Source organism: Macrobrachium rosenbergii, chromosome 3 (assembly GCF_040412425.1).
Source record: "Macrobrachium rosenbergii isolate ZJJX-2024 chromosome 3, ASM4041242v1, whole genome shotgun sequence".
Classification (NCBI taxonomy): domain Eukaryota; kingdom Metazoa; phylum Arthropoda; class Malacostraca; order Decapoda; family Palaemonidae; genus Macrobrachium; species Macrobrachium rosenbergii.
In genome coordinates this window covers 69,368,630-69,386,756 of record NC_089743.1, presented here as the reverse complement: position 1 = coordinate 69,386,756, position 18,127 = coordinate 69,368,630, and the positions used below count along the sequence as shown (strand labels likewise).

At 34.9% G+C, this 18,127-nt stretch overlaps 1 protein-coding gene across 3 annotated transcripts in view; it reads right to left on the bottom strand.

The window, feature by feature from the left end:
• Positions 1–659: 659 nt before the first annotated feature.
• Positions 660–18,127, bottom strand: part of Rep (Rab escort protein) — an 89,162-nt gene continuing 71,694 nt past the window's right edge. The window contains exons 10-13 of one of the 3 annotated variants that reach the window (XM_067081221.1): positions 17,209–17,333; positions 9,403–9,533; positions 7,324–7,425; positions 660–3,970 (exon numbers count right to left, since the gene is read on the bottom strand). In XM_067081221.1, the coding sequence (XP_066937322.1) occupies positions 3,695–3,970; positions 7,324–7,425; positions 9,403–9,533; positions 17,209–17,333 (634 nt within the window). In that variant the 3' untranslated portion in view covers positions 660–3,694. Of the gene's footprint in view, positions 4,008–4,925; positions 6,542–6,585; positions 7,426–9,402; positions 9,534–17,208; positions 17,334–18,127 lie in introns of those variants that run through there. The other 2 variants (XM_067081228.1, XR_010849268.1) reach the window with 2 other exon arrangements.

Genomic DNA, 18,127 nt, shown 5'->3' with positions numbered 1-18,127 from the left:
CGCGCAGAATAGCACGCACCTTTCACTAGTAATAATAATAATAATAATAATAATAATAATAATAATAATAATAATAATAATAATAATAATAATAATAATAATAATGATGATGATAATAATAATAAAATAATATGAAAGATATCTCCCATCTTCTTAAGAATTTTGGTGTCAATGCAATGTCGCATTTAACTAAAAGCATCATCTTTCCTCATGAGCTACAACATAAAGTCAAAATGCAAAAGACTGCCAACAATTGCCTTGGGAATCAATGACTGAGATCTGAGATTAGTTGCTAGTTTAAATTCTGACAAATCACACAAAACATGTTCAACAGCCAGCTAAACTGCACCCTCTGCATGCGAGTGTGACAAACTGCTCACTCATCTACAATTTTAGATAAAAATACCTGTACCACACACCTTGGTATAAATTAAACTTATACCTTCAGATTCTACCATTTTAATCTTTTTTTTGCAGTACTCAGTCTAAGCTTTCTTTTCTTGTCATTCAATAACTTATTTGTGGATTAACACAGCCCTATACCAGTCAACTTGACAAATTTCAGTCTTTTTTTTAGTCAAGCACTTGACTATGGTGTATATTATAATATCAGCAACAATTTAATTCTAGAAACAGAACAGGTGAATTAAAGTGCTGTAGAAGGTTTTAGTATGTATTTAAATGAAATGAAAAAAGTATGAACATATATGATAAATACAAATCTTCATACAGAATGTACATATTTAAAAAAAGTTATTTACAGTTAAACAAAAGTGAGAGCAACAAATATTCTGAAAAGGAAAATGGGCAATGAATCTGAAAAATATCCAAATATTATTTTAGGATAAAACCTGAGAGAAAACAATATTAGATAAACACAATTTCCACAGAAAACAGAATGCTGTTAAAATACCATGGCAACTTCAGGGAAAATCTATGAAAGACGCTAGTGTTTCCATTTCGTACAATTGGTTTATTGAAATCAAGTAATACCTGGAGTGACTAAGAAGCATTAGCAGCTTTAAGCAAATGGCAATCACACTTTCCACTTGCTGAAACATTAGGCAAAGACGATATAGATATTCCTCATCAGTAATACAGATTTACTTGAATATAATACACTATCAATACTTTACATGAATGTGCATACTATGAGCACTAAGTGAGAGCATTTTCTTCAACCACTGAACAAACATGAAAATTTGTCTACCTCATCAAAGGCAAAAAACATTAAAGCTTGATTACCAAATGACAACTCTCTATAGCTATAGCACTAATTAAAACTGTTTCCATTCTGTGGCATAAGGACTATTTCCAAATATTTAAGATTCTAACATTTCAATCATGCTGAAAGTTCACATTTTCAATAAACTGAGATTCGAAGTCCCAAAATTGTGGTCAAACATACTCAGTTCTGGCTTAACGCTTATTAACTCAGCAATAATTTTTTGACGCTCACTGTCAACCAAATTTTAATCATTTTTTTCACATAAAAATTCATTGCTTTATGCTAAGTTAATCTGTGGTAGCACTCATACCCAAAGATGTCCAATAAAAATAAGCCCTCTTTTTCAACTACCTGAGTATGTCTGATGGTGGAAACCAGTCAAAATCTTTAATAGTCAGAACCAGCTGCAGTTTGGAGGGACTGAGAAGAGTGCCAATTTTAGGTTTGTAAGTGAAAAGAGAAGGTACTCTGGAATACTTCAAGTCTAATCAGACAGGGTGATAAAAACTTCGAAGCAACCTCCCTACAACTAGACATTCTTTTGAGGTATCACCTTCCTTATGGCTTTGACAATGTAAAGGGCAAGATCTTCCTTTGTTTGTAAGCTGCACTGGAAACATATGGTGATGACTGCACAAGAGATAAAAGTTGTTTGGACACTAAATACAAAACCTGGCATGTGAAAAAGACCAAAGCTACACCAGTTCTCGGGTGTGTGATACCAGACTTGATAATGGAGCTCATTGACCCTCCAAGCCTACACTATGGCTAGGAAAAGTGTTTTAAGATAAAACTTCATAGAGATTCTTGGACTAGTCACATGTTGGTGGTTTTAAAGATCTTGGAGTTTCCAATTTAAGATGCTTTCACTTATGACAAGATTCATCTGAGAAATTCAAGTTATCACCTGTCCTTTAAGACCTGAGACAGAGCAGATAAACAGCATTCTATAACCTAAAGCGGTACGAAAAAATCGGCTATTAATAGTGACCTTGAGAGGATCTGTCCTCTTCAAACAGCACCTCTTGATAAACAGTCAGCCATGAATTTTGCATTCTCTTCTGAAAACCTTCTCCTGTAAGGTCACCGTTTGATAGGCTCCAAGTGTTCAACTGGATAGGTAACAGATTCTGATGGTAACATAGCTGCCATAGAAGCTTCTACCATAGTGATAAGATTCTTGGGTTGTCTACTATGACTCCTAGATAGTGGAAAACCTGGTCTACTGGAGAACATTTCTGGAGACAATTGCTACTGCAGATTTGCTTGAGATACTTTAATGGGTTTGTGCTGAAGCAGATTTATTTTTCAAGTTATAATGCTGATTTTGGTCTCAATAAATAACTGCTCTTTAATGTAGTATCTTTGTATATATAAAAACAATAAAAATACCTGAAATATTCAATTTTCAAAATATTTAAAAAATGTAACACTGTACGTAAAAATTCTTTTGGTTGAGATATATTTTTTCTATTTATACCTGATATTGCATATGTAAGTTTGATAAAATTATTGAATCTTTTTGTTATTTTTACCCAGAATTGGTTTATTCTTAATTTTCTTTGAACAACCCCTAATATTATAGGATACTGAGTTATGCCATCTCCCAACAACCTCCAGACATCTTCCCAATTGCTTTTTTAGACTTTCCTATGAATGACATTATCAGAATCTCACAGAATGAAATTCGCATGATATCCTAAGAATCACCAAAGGTTAAGAGCTTGTTAAACAATAACAGATGCATTACAAGGAAGTTTTCTACAGGTCAATACAGTTCACATAGTTTCTAATGAAATTAGATTTGTCATATAAAAAAAAGATTATGTATCAGGAAAAAATTGCCACCAGAAAGGTTTCCCTTACAAAATTAATATCTAAAAAAATTTTTTATAAATATTTGGATATTCTGGTAAAAATGTCACAAGCACTAAAAGCTCCAATTCTTTTCATAATAATTGAAAACATATCAGTTGGGATAATTTTAGGAAATTGTTTGAATGCTTTATGATCAATTTTCATCAACATGTATAAATCTGTGCATTTAAGTGCCAGTATTTCCATGTAATTAAGTTAAAAGGCATTAAGTTAATTATAAACTAACCTTTCCAAAAATGGAATTATATTGGCACTGAAATCTAAGATTAATCCTTGATTTTCACAAGTGCTGGCAAATATGAACAGTGATATGGAAATAATGACTTCAGCTATGAAGTAGAAGAAAAGAGCTGTCATACCTACTAGAGAGAGCAAAAATGAAATGTTTCAAATAATGAAATGAGTGGGGAGTAATTCAAATTTCCTATATGCACTGGGCTTAGGATAATTTCATAACACTAAAATTGCAGGGTGAAATTCCACTTTCATATCACAAAATGTCCTTACAGGTGAGACTTTACAACTCTGGAATGAAGTTTTATAAACCCTAAATGTTAATAAATATTCACTAGGCCACTTTACACAAGGCTATAATGAATCACTACCAGCATCTTGAATGCCATTATCTTCAAGATTAGCCCCCTCTTCTTTCTCTGATGACTCTTTTGGAACAGCTTCCAATATCTCATCAGTCTTGTTCTCCACTTCTGCCTCGATTTTCTTATCTGATGTACTTTCTTCTGAACTGAAGTTATCTCCCTGCTTTGGTTCTGCTCCAGCATTATCAAATACAATTTCATCCGGATCTGGGGCTCTTGGTAAAAATTCCTCTTCTGGGAACATTCGAGTGAACAGTGTGCGGGCCTACAAGAACAACAGTCCCATCTAAATTTACATAGAACTGCAAGAAACTGTAGCTTATTAATAATATATGAAGTCTAAAATATACAAAACTTTACACTGTTCTCTGCTGGTTAACTGTTATTATACTCCGAAACAGTAATTGTCATTTGTGTTGTCCAAGGTTAATATTTATAAAGGTGTTACACAATTTGGTGTTAGGTACTCAATACATAAATTTTGTCAATCAGAATATAAAAAACAGAATATAAAAACTAAACTGGCTTCATAATCTGACAATCTCAACTTCTCAATTTTGCATTTTTTACCACTCTTGAAGTGAAAAATTTTGCTGATCAGAATATCAAAACAAAACTGGCCTTACAATTGGACAATCTCATGGTCTCTAATTTGAATTTTTTAACGTTACTGAAGTGAAAAATTTTTCTGATTAGAATACAAAAATAAAATTTGCCTCACACCTTAACTGTCTCAGTGTCTCTAATTTGAATTTTTCAACAGAACTTTATATATTTTGATGCTCAAAATATATAAAGTAAAGTGGCCCAACAATTTTACAGTTTCATGGTCTCTAATATGAATTTTTCAAATTATTTATTCCTATGACAAAATCATGTATGATATAATTCCTAAATAACATTTTTTCAAATAAATCATTAGCTTTTATATGTTACCATAATCTTGTTACTGCAAACCATCTACATAGCTTTCATCATAAAAATTACATTAAAATTATATTACTGATTAAACAGGAATAAAAGAAATTAAACTGCTAAAAGACATTCTTTGGGTTACAAGACTCAGGTCCTCAGTTTTCAAGGTAAAACTGAAAAATTACATTTACTTTCAAAATCCCATCACAAAATTAATTTTTATTCTTAGTAATTTAAGGCCTACTTCAGTACACTACAGATTAAATGAACATTCCTATACTGGGTTGTCATTAAAAAGCCAACAGAAAACTTTCTGTGTATTTATTCTAAAACAAACATATATTTTACAATTACTATTAAACAAAAATAACAAAATACTAAAGGTAACTGTGCATGCATGTGAAAGGCATTAGTCATAAAAGCAATCCATTTTCATAATGCAATGTCATGCTCAAGTAACTGTACACAGATTTTATAAGCAAGATAAAACATAAGACACAGAAACTAGTGCCGTCAGAGATTCAAAGAATGTCAAAAATATCAACATGAATTTGTGATTCTCTCCCTTACGAAAAGCTCTTTATTTAAAAGGCATCCCAACAGGAGGAGGTTACTGTTTTCAGGTGCCTTGTTTGACACTAAAGGAAGCATTATGGGTTCTATGCAGTGTACATCTGCTCAAAGCTGCACTGCTTAGTCTCCTATTTCATATCTACATCCTCTGCCCTCTTCTCATCTGGTTGTCCAGCTTCTTAAAATTAATCTTCAATTTTCACATTTCATTTATGAAGAAAACTACTCAGCAAGCCCTATTAGTCTAGAAATTACCAAGAATTCTTCAACTACTTCAGTGAAACTTTAATATAACTAACAATTAAAGTTGTACTTTACACACCAAACAAATAAATTTTTCTGAATAAATATAAACTATTTTAGGGTGTGTGGTATTCATAGCATGATCTAAAACCTGAGAAATCTTCTAACTACTACAAAACAGATATGTATTGTGTGGATAGATGATTGGAATTTATCTTGCATCATAAACTTCTAAAACAGATAACAAAAATGAAAAACATTAAGATCATAGGAAATTACACAAGTAATAAAGTAAATAAATTACATCTTATAAAACATACAACCTTTGTATATTATGTCTTTGGCATCACATGCAACTACCCATCTAAGAATTGAGGCAGGGATGTAGATTATAGATAATAAAGTTTTCAATAGTTCCATGTCTATGACGAGTCAGAAATGTTGTTTTAGCGTATAGCAACTGCCTAAGTTCACAAGAAACAGGGGGTTTTCTGATCAGTTGCGTTGATCTTAGCACAGCATAAAGTACAGGATACATCCTTGGAACCCTTGATGGCTTCTTAAAGCATCATTTAAAGCCCCTTAAACATTATGCACCGATATAAAAACATACAGTACAACAATGTCAAACTGTAATATTTTTTGCTAATTACATAATTTTTGCTTACAGATTATTGATTAAACATTTTATTATTTCAGCTTTAACATACAGCAATGAAATAAAATGTAAACCAATGCAAAGACCAGAAAATATTATAGTAATACCTCATCTTACATCAATTTTGTCATCTGGCATTTTTGATTTAAAAGCTTTTTTTGTGAAAGATAAATGGGAAAAACAGAAACTGACTTGCATCATTGTGGTTACATCACTTTATGTAACTTAATGAACAACAAATATTGAAATGCATAAAAATAAAAAAACCAATAGTGTAAAATCATATAAAAACAAATGTTAAAATATATAATTTACATTACTGTAATGTACACAAGAAAACCCTTTAAAAGCTGAAGAATATAGTATTAAAAATACTGCCATGGTAGATGATGTTCTGGTGTACAGTAATGAAATGTTCTATATGAAATCATCTATAAGCTGAAATACCTCCATGAAATGTTCTATATGAAATCATCTATAAGCTGAAATACCTCCATCTAGTACAATACAGTACATGTATTTTTTTCCTGGTTTTCCTTTGCATTCTTTACAATCAAAATGTATAAATTTATTCAAAAACAGTATAAATGCCGAACTATCAAAGTACTTACATTATCTGCAATATTATGGGGTTACTTTTAGAGTTTATAGGGTTTCTAAGTTTTTTAAGGGGCTTACTTGATTCAAGTCATTTCTCGATTCAAGTTGCAAGTCTTGAAGTGAATTAACTAGGTAAGGTGAGTCTTACTATACAAAGAAAAAGGTTCATGCAAAATACAATCAGCAAAATTGTGAATAATAAAGGTTATAACTAAATAACAGGTTTAAGTGCATTTCAGCATTAAAGACCTTCCAAGACCACATGTAATAACAACAATACCTAGCACATAAGCTACAGATTCAATACTGAGTAGCATGAACTCCAAGTGATGGAAAGATTCGTGTTTGAAAATAACAAAGCATAACTACTTTAATTCACAAAGATAAATTCTCTGAGAGGACAAGGTAAAATGATTAAAGCTGCACATAACAAAAACCATGGAAAAAATATGTTATTCATATGAATGACATATGAACAATTACTTTGGCAGATTAGGATATTAAATCAGCATAAAGTGAAAAATAAAAGGTTAAATTATGGATGAACAAAAATATGACTTAATAACTTTAATTTAAAAATAAAAACTATAAGGAGAAAGAATAACAGCAGAAAGGAAAAACTGACATACCTGGGATATAGCCGAGTCATAATCTAGGAGTGCATCAGGGCCCGAACAGAAATAAATGTTTTCTGGAGTGTCTGCTTTCAAGTCAACATTTGATATGTCCATCTGAAAGCAAATAGCATACAATAAATAAAATCAGTGAACAAAAGTCATGTATAACTAAAGATATATATTGAGAAGACCTCTATTTTTCTCTTCAGATGGAAAGAATATAAGCCCTAAGGAATCCCCAAATGTCCTGAATTTAACCACAGAGTACTTATATTGATCAGAACAAATACCTGATAAAACATTCAATAATAAATTAGGGAACTTCATCCATATAAATTATGAAGATGCAATGAAAATGTTAAGGTTTACTGAGAGCAGGACAATCTTTTAAAAATGAACACATGGATATTTGGCAAAAGGCATGAAGGTATAAAACTCAGTTGTAAAGTACCACCAAATGTAGGATTAAGTGTGAGGAAAGGTGACATTCTGTAATATATACTTCAATACCTCTGACCAGACTACACATGAACTGCTTTAAAAAGCAAATTCTTTTCATAAAACCTGAAGGAGGAACTTAGTCAGCAAGTTAAACTGGAGACTCTAGGTAAGCTCAAACACAGGTGATCCCATGGATGAGTTTAAAGAGTATCAAGTGGATAGAGAAGATCATGTCTAAGGCCAAGTCTTTAGAAACTGATCAAGGGAACCGTTCATCAACATTCATCAAGTGTAATAGTGCACATTATCAAACTTGAGATGGCTACTGAGAAATTCATTAGTTTGCAAGGCCTCACTAATTTCAGGGCTTCCAAAGGCTGGCTCCTATAATTCAAACTCCCAGATGGTCTTACTAATCTTAAGGCTCATGGAGAAGCTTTGAGAACTTCAAAAGAAGGAAGGTATTGTCTAGTTTTGGAAGAGGAACTTAAATTTGGTCAACATACATTCATTACTGCTTCCAAAATCTGACACCGAAACATGACAAATTTTTAATTAATTTGTATTTTTCATAGCTAACAAACCTGCTGTCTTAACATCAGGATAAATTCTTCTAGCGTCAGCTGGAAACCGGCAAAAAAATCTAAAATTGCAGTACAAGGAATTGGTGGCATTGGGGTTTGGCCAATGGGATGAGAGAGGAGGCATCAACTAACCTCCTCTCACCCATGATGCCGTGACGTATCCAGTTTCTTCCTTACTGCCTTGCTGGTAAGACGTGCTGCTGCCCTTCCTACTGAAGCCAGTGTTTTCCTTCTCTTTTTGCCCATTTTCTGTGGTTTGATTGCTTATACAGTATTGTGAACTGTGGTTTTTTTGTGTGATTGTGCTAGTTTTGCTTTTGATAATGCAAACCCAAACTCACCTAGGTCACCCAATCCTAAATCTCAAAGGAATGTCCTGGGGTTGATAACTACTCTATCACTCTGTTCCCTCTAATATCTATGTTGATGATTTAGAGTAGTAGGTACCTGGCTGAAAGGTTAGTAAGCAAGGTGCATCTGCTTTGTACTGTGCAAATTTCTTAGGGAGGTATGAGCTAAAGCCTTTGGTGGTTGTACATGCTAATGACCTCAGGTGCCTTTGTTATGTATGGAACTTTACTGTACAGGTATCAAAATTTCTTTTCATTGTTTACATTAACCACTGTTGCTGATCAGTATACTTGGTCACTCATGAGTGTCTGCATAAACTTCATGCTACCCACACAATGATAGGAACATTTTTCATGGTGAAAATTGGTAACATTAATGAACAGAGGGTGTTTAATAAATAATGTGTTTAATGAGCTGTAGGTGATATACATGCTGCAATTAGTACCAAAAATTCTTACTTCTTTTTTTGTGGGGTTTTACTGACTTAATGGGTGTTACATATGATAGGCTATGTTGAAGCTCTCAAGTTATTTGTGTAAATGTATATTATAGTACTTGTACAAGTTTGTATAGTGTGGGAGTCAACTTTTTTCAGGTAGCTTAAGAAGGGTAAATAATCAAAGAGAAGGCAACAAGTTATAATGCTCAATGGTCATAAGATTCACACAGAAAATACAAAAGCTCATAATATAAAAGAATAACATCAGATACCAACCTGGTTAAAATATAAAGACCACAGCAGATTTGGTTTGCTTGAATTTTCCTCATCTTTGGCAAAAAGACTTTGTGCTACAACTCTCAGATCACCTTCTGCATCAGACCCCTCACAGATCATATGTACACAGACTGAAATGATAAATAATGAAAAGTAATTCCTGCCGTCACAAAAACAATAAGGACACATACAGTATACGGGAACATAATTCATAATTTTTTCATGAGAAACGTTTCTGGGGTACGATGAGTGTTTGAAATTCATGAAATGTCAGGTCAGTGTATTGAATGAAGTCCTCAGCTGACATCATCTAAAGAAATATACTGTAAATGAATACTAAACTACTGATACATAAATAGCAGATAATTTTTTTATGAGGCCAATACTGTACCAGTTCACTTGAAGTTCACTGATATCTTTAAATTATACTTTTTTCAATATTTGTTTAATCTTTTAATCATCACCAGAATACAGTTTTTAAAACACATATTGCCCTATAAGAAATTCTGTTTCTTTTGACTACAGAACAGAAGAGTGACTGGTCACACATTGCCACCTACCCACTCTTTACGTACTCTGCATGTGAAGCAGTGGGGTTTGAAGGGTTGGAAGAACCAAACCCTACATATAAATGACATATGAGTATGAAAAACCTAGTTTTGCAATGTAAAAACTCGTTTGTTTCATCACAACCCCTTCAAACATACACTGCCAAGAAATGCAACTTAGGAATGAAACTGAGAGCTCTTGGTTTTAGAGTAATTGAAGGATTCAAGAGATCAAGGTTGCTTGAGAGTATGTAAAGGATTCAAGAGATCACTAGGGGGCTTGAACCCAAGGCTCAAGTAACTCCCAGGGGTTACTTAAGAGTAGCTGAAAACCCATACAGGGGTAAAGCAAGGCACTTGCTCTAGTAACATATAGTATCAACAACCACTTTTCCATTTAAGTCAAATATAGAGGCTAATAACCCTGGAAGACTAAGTCTCTTGAAATTATGAATGATTGGATGTGGATGGATTAATTAGCTAAGCAGAAGATGATAATTCCCCCGATCTTTTCCCAAGGATATGACTTAGCCTGTCACAACTACCAGTCCCAAAGAGAATAAGTCCAAACATTGATATGTGGCATCCTTCCACCTAAAATTTAATAAGCAGTCTGACACTGCAAAGTAAATGCTACTAGAACTGAAGGTATATCCATACTATGTTTAAAAGCTTTGTGTAGAGAGGGCCCTAGTCTCATACACTGTCTCACCTCATCCTCTGGCGCGTCTTTGTTTGCATAATTCATTTAAATCAATATGAATTCTTAAATACCTGCTTGTTCCATTAACCTGTAGCTATGAAAAGCTAAGATTTGTTGTTTCTATGGTCCCTGATTCTTAAAAGTTAGTCAGATGGGTCTCACTGGAGAGTGGTAGGTTATCGCCATTACTTGTAATCAAGGACATGGAAGGAACTGTGAAAGGTGCTGTGGTAAGGTCTTGCATCCTACACAAACGAATCTTCACAAAAAAAATAGGACTTAACAAAACAGCTGACAACCATCCTCTTAAATGTGTAATCTTTCCCAAAAGTATATACTACTTGCTGTCTTGCAGATGCAAATGCTCAAAGAAATAACATTTTTAGAATGAGATCTTATAGGGAACAGCCCAGACAAGGCTCATGTAAGGTGACTAGAAAATTCTCATTCTTAACCTGTTTGATCAACATCCTAAGTTACATTGAAGCTCCAATTTCCACACCTGGGATGCTACACAATACTTTCCTGATTTCATCTATTTTCATTTGCCGCAATGATTTCTCATGATGCCCCTGAACTCTTTAGGAAGTAGTAGGATCAGTTGCACTCTCCCAAAACAAGACTAGGGGAACAACATTCAGGGTCCTAGGAGCACTAACCTGAGAGCAGACCTCCTATATGGCCATTTATTTTGAAGATTCAAAATGAAAGTCCCTCTGAAGTGACTGAAAAACATGTTACAAATCTATCACACTGATTTACAGATTTATCATGACTGATACCTTGTCCATTTTCCAGTGTACCTTTTTATCTCTTAAAAGACTAGACTGAATAATTTTTAAAGACGTATTGTAAATGCTGGATTTTTCAAATGATTTTCATTGAATTTACATTTAGTATTTGATTGGAACTCGCTTTTGGGGGATAATTTTCAATCACACAGCCTGGCATTCCCTTCCTTAACGATTCCTTAGAATATGTATTATATAATCTCTCTTGGAAAAACAATGGACTAAAGAGTAGTACTGTACATAAAAAATGCAATCCTTAAACTAAAGCCTTGCAATAATGACTCAGAAAGAAAAGTTTGTACAGTAGCACTTTAAGCTGAGTAACTGCTAATCACAGAGATAAGGCAGAAGAATTAAAACTCATTGCCTAGTAGAGAAACTATATGTTTCATCATTTGATACTGTAATACTGTAGAACTCCCTTAGACATTTTAAAGTCAATGGCATCCTTTACTTAAATAAACAAAGGATATGCCTTTTATCAAGAGTCATATATAATACAAAGCACATAAAGGAATGCTAACACACTGACTGCACAACCTGACTTCAAAATACAACATCACTAACTCAGCTGACAGCACGTGAAATTGAAGACTGTGGCTAAAACCAATATATACTAAATATGTGTCATACCATCAATAAATATAATTACTAAATGCACCTGTAACAATACCAATAACAAATGTTCCATATAACACACAGTAAGTGTTCTTATGAACATTTATATATAATTACAGTTTTGGTACCAGTTTTCCTGGTACCAAAAGCCACTGGTGATTGGAGACCAGTGATAGATCTTTCGACTCTGAACCTTTACGTCAGGAAGACGAAGTTCAGAATGGAGACGCCCAGAGTCTTAGCAGCCGTAAGGGACGACGACTTCATGTTGACTGTAGACTTGAAGGATGCCTACTTTCAGATTCCTATCCACCCTTCGTCCAGGAAGTTCCTCCACTTCAGTCTTGGGGATCAAGTGTTCCAGTTCAAGGTCCTTTGCTTCGGACCGACAACAGCACAAGTGTTGACTAAAGTCTTTACCCTAGTGTTGACATGGGTTCATGCTCAGGGGATTTGCCAGTTGAAATATCTCAATGATTGGTTGGTGTTAGGAAGTTCCTGGGAAAGGCTGATTCGGGACAGGGACCGTCTTCTCCAGTTTTGTCACACCCTAGGTATCGTGATAAATCTGGAAAAGTTCAATCTTCTTCCCTGCCACAGGATTCTGTACCTGGGAATGAAGATAGGCACAGCCTTGTAGAGAGGTTTTCTGTCAGACCAGAGGATAGAGAGATTCAGGGAAGTAGCTCACTCCTTCCTTTCTGGACCTCTTGACTTCTCTGGAGAAGCTGGTCCCTCATGGGTGCCTTTATATTCAGTCCCTGCAGTGGAGACTAAAGGAGTTTTGGTCCCAGCAGGAGACTCCCCTCAGCTCCAGGTCCCTCTGTTGGCAGAGGTGAGAAGCAACCTCCTGTGTTGGTTGGATGACCAGAACCTGACATTGGGAGTTCCTCTTCATTCGCCCCCTCCAGATCATCTCCTGTTCTTGGATGCATCCTCCGAAGGTTGGGGTGCTCATCTGGAAGAGCTCCTGACTTCATGGGTGTGGAGCTCTCAGGACAAGCAGCTCCACATCAGCGTGTTGGAGTTGAAAGCTGCCTTCCTGGGTCTTCAGGAGTTTCAGGAGAGGGTAGTAGATCACTCCATCGTTCTGAAGTCGGACAACACTAAGGTGGTAGTGTGTGTGAACAAACGGGGGCTGGTGTCACGCCAACTTCACTCGCTAAAGGTCGAATTGCACAAGAGGGAGATCGACAACTCAGTGGGGCTCATGGCCAGGTACATTCCGGGCAAAAGGAATATAGTGGCCGACAAGCTAAGTCGTCGGGGACAAGTTCTAGGTATGGAGTGGTCCCTGCATCAGGAAATAGCGGACAGGCTGTTTCATCTATGGGGAAGACCAATGTTATACCTCTTCACTACAAATTTCAACAGAAAGCCAGAGGCCTACTGTTCTATAGTCCCAGATTCATTCCCTGTGGCAGAGGACGCCCTTCAACATCCTTGGGACAACCTGGAAGTTTACACCTTCCCTCCATTCTGCCTGATCCGTCATGTCCTGGACAGAGTGATGAGTTCTAAGAATCTCAGGATAACCCTGGCAGCTTCTTTATGACCCCAAGCAGAGTGGTTCCCGGACCTTCTATCTCTACTCTCAGCAGTGCCGAGAGATTCCCCCTTGGCACAATCTTCTCTGCCAACCTCATGTAGATAGGTACCACCAATCGGTAGGGTCCTTGTCTCTTCACGGCTGGAAGTTATCCAATACCTCTTACGAGCGAGAGGTTTTTCTTGCAGAGCAGCGACTCAGATGTCTGGCTACCTCCGGAGATCTTCGTCGGCCATGTATCAGGGCAAAAGGGCCGCCTACTGTGATTGGTGTTATCGACACGGTTTCTCTCCACTTGGAACTTCTGTTCAACAGATAGCAGACTTCCCAATCTATCTCAGAACAGAGAAAGGCCTTTCTCTTAATAAGGTATAGGGTTGCATTCTGTCAGAATGAACAATTATATCATAATACAGAATATGCAACACAAAGTAAAATAAGGGAGTGGATTTGTATTATATCATAATATTATGTCTGTATATAAGCAAAAATAGCAACACACTAATATATATGAAATCATTACATAAGCAAATGTACCAGTCGAACGGCAGGCACAGATGGAAGGGTGGCATGTCGCTCTCTCTCCCCGGCCAAAATCAAAGTGAATGCATACCGACTGGGTGGGCAGGACTCCTACCTGTAGTTGGTAGTTAACTACATACTTAACCACCTTGTTTAAAATTAAATGGCTGGTCTCCAACTGCCCCTAACCCTTAAACGCCGACTGGACGTATCATCGTCGACTAAAATTGTCTGTTGGGTGCCAAGTGGGCGTACCGTCGTCGACTACAAAAATTTCAACCTTCGGTCAACTCTGACTTTCGACCAAATGGTCGAAAAAATGCAATTGTAAGCTAAAACTCTTACATTCTAGTAATATTCAATCATTTACCTTCATTTTGCAACAAATTGGAAGTCTCTAGCACAATATTTCGATTTATAGTGAATTTTTTAAAAAAACTTTTTCCTTACGCCCACGAGGTAACTCAGCCGAAAATTTCAGAAATTCTTTAGTCATTTTGTCATAATTTTTGCACTGTTTTATATTAGCCGTTATATATGAAAGTTTTATATATGAAAATGTGCGCAATTTCATGTAAAATACAGCAAAATACAACCCATGGTTGTAGCTTTTACCAGTTTGGAAATATTTTCATATAAACCACAATAACTGCCAAAATTTCAACCTTCAGTCAACTTTGACTCGACCGAAATGGTAAAAAAACGCAATTGTAAGCTAAAACTCATACATTCTAGTAATATTCAATCATTTACCTTCATTTTGCAACAAATTGGAAGTCTCTAGCACAATATTTCGATTTATGGTGAATTTTTGAAAAAACTTTTTCCTTACATCCGCGCCAGAAATTCTTTCGTCACGTTGTCGTAATGTTTGCACCGTTTTATATTAGTCGTTACATAAACTTTTATATATGAAAATGTGCGCAATTTCATGTACAATACAACAGAAAATAACTCATGGTTGTAGCTTTTATCAGTTTTGAAATATTTTCATATAAATCACGATAAATAGAAAAAATTCAACTTTTGGTCAACTTTAACTCAACCGAAATGGTCGGAAACTGCAATTGTAAGCTAAAACACTTACAGTCTAGTAATATTCAATCAATTAGCTTCATTTTACAACAAACGGGAAGTCTCTAGCACAATATTTCGATTTATGGTGAATTTTTTAAAAAAACATTTTTTTATGTCCGAGCATTACGAATTCATGCATCATTTTGTGACATTTTCTCTGTGTTGCTTTGATCGTTTTACAATTTGTTATATACCAAAATCATTGCAATTTAGTGTACAATACAAAGAAAAAAAAAATAACCCGTTAGCTTTAACCGTTCTGCTTACAGCGCGATTTGTATAAAATTATATATGAAATTTTTTTTTGCGCTGTCATATATTTCAATATTTATATATGATAATGATATTTTTTCATTTCTGATGGTTGCATACTAAACTTCAGGCAATGACAAAAAGGAGCCAAAATGAACTCTTAATCTTAAAAACTAAACGTGCTGTGATTTTTTGAAAAAAACTTTTTTTCCGCTTCGGCGCTAACTCCCGAACGCCGCCGGCATACGGGAGACGTTTTTGTAAATAGAGGCTCGGCGTTAGAGGGTTAAGTATATTCCTATTGTAAAGACCAATGGTTTCTATATTGTGTAGAAACAACATGATACTGTACAATTCTATTCATATTTTTTTACAACATTAAACCATCCAACATTTAATACATTCCCACTGAGCTTTGAAGTGCGCAATATTAAGTCATGAGTCAGTCAGGAAGCGTACAATTAAGTCAGTTGTTCATTTTAGATTGTTTCTTGTATATTTGGCTTGCAGAAGCAATGTTTGTATTGATGAATTACAGTATTCTTTTTCTTACATATACTGTAATACCATTTACATCAAGAAATATATTTTACATATACATACATTGTTCTTTGTTAACTAAGAACTAGAGTACAACTTTTGTAGAAAATTAAATATTAAGGAAAATATGCATAATGTTTGTCTGAACTTGTAGTCGACACTTATGACTTAAATATCTTGGGAAATCATTTCCTTTAAAAAGCTTATAAACTAAAGAATTAACCTTCATATCCATGGATATGAATTCACTGCTAACTAAAAACGTGGCAGTATTTTGATAACTTACTTTCTTTAAATCTTCAGCTGAAAACCCTTATGGACAAAGTCAACAGACTATAACCTAAGAGGGCTCCAAAGAGAAATCAGCCTGCAGAGAGAGACAACTTAGAGGAAAATGTGATAAATAAATAAATATGAGGGGATAAAAAATAAAACCCATACTGTACACCTGAAACTCATGAGACAGCAGAGAGCAGGAATAATTTGCTCCTAGCTTATATATCTGGAGATCAGAAGATTCCACAACTGCACTAGGCAAACTATTCCACATTTTAGTTGTACCAATGATAAAGCTCCCCGCAAACTGAGCAGCATGCCTAGTATTGTGAGCAAAAATAGGTAGGTCAGGTAAAGAGGAATGCAGACAATGTTTGTCACTGTAGAACATTTTATGCAAACACAATGAACTCATTTTACATCTGTGCCATAAGTCAACATTAAGGGTTGGCAAAATAAACTTGACTGATGACACCTCTATCCAAGGGTTTGAAATGAGTCAGCAACTGGAGACCACACTTGAGAACAGCATTACAAACAAGGGAGAAGAAAAGTTGAAACACCTTGATATAATAGCTTCCAGAAAAATTTGAAAACATTTCTGTAAGACACCAGCTTTTTAAGAAACAGAGGAAACAATATTAAGTATTTGCTTCTTAAAAGTCAATTTGTCATCAAAAGTTACACCTGAAATCTTAAAGGGTCAGAAAAAAAAATCATATCAGCTCTCTTGGCCAGTTCCTTAAATTTAAGAATCTTAACTCAGTAGTCTATTCAAACTGGAAACATGAGACGAGATTATCTTATCACAAGCAAGGGTTAACTAAAACTTCTGACAACTAATTGCTACAGAAAATATACATCTATTTGAACACCACAACAGATGTGAAGATAATAACTGTTTCAATAAAAAATATAAAAGACACTCACATAAATCTTTTGGGCAAACACCAGCTCCAAATCCCACTTCAATTACTGTTACAGGTTTTCCATTGTTTTCTTTGGCTGGAAAACGCAATAGGGAGAGCTGCTCCTTTTCATTGGATAGTATAGACCTGAAAGTTAAAAGTTGCATACTGTATCTATATATATAAACAGGGAACTTACACAGCTTTATATGTGCTCAGACATACTTAATAAACATTTAAGTACGTTTGTTCTTGCTAGAACAGGACTTGAATACAAACACTCATCTGCCTGACATATGATTCAGACCTACCAAGCATAAAAAAAAAAAAAAGGGGAACATGTAAATGTATTTAAAACACTCCTCTTAAAGGGCATGCCGATGGCATATGGCCCCATTCTCTAGAGTAGGTGACAGTAGCTACCGTATGATTGAAGGAATTTGCTTCAAATTTTTACCACTTTTCATACAACTAATATTGAAAATAACTGCGTCAGGAAATAAAGAAATTCAACCTCTAAGTTCAAAAATTTTACAGTCAAAAATCTTTAAAACTTTTCAAAAATCATATACAAAAAATAGTTGCACTCAAAATTGATATTTTCATAATAAAATTAAGTTGCATTACCAATAATTACATAGCTATTAGTTTTCAACTCGTACGGCAGCCTTTTATTTAAAATGTTGCGGTCACACTTCGACTGTTTAGTGTAGGTGAAAAGCCCACCTGCAAGAGGGAGTACTGTACTGGGAACGACTTAGCAGATAACCTCATTCTGTCTGTGCCCTTGTGTCCATGAGAGGGGAGGAGGGTGGCCTCCGATTCTATAATTACTTGGTAAGTATATATGAAACTTAATTTGATTATGAAAATATCATTTCCATATAAGTAACTTACCAAGTAATTACATAGCTGAATCCCACATTGAAGGGGGGTGGGAT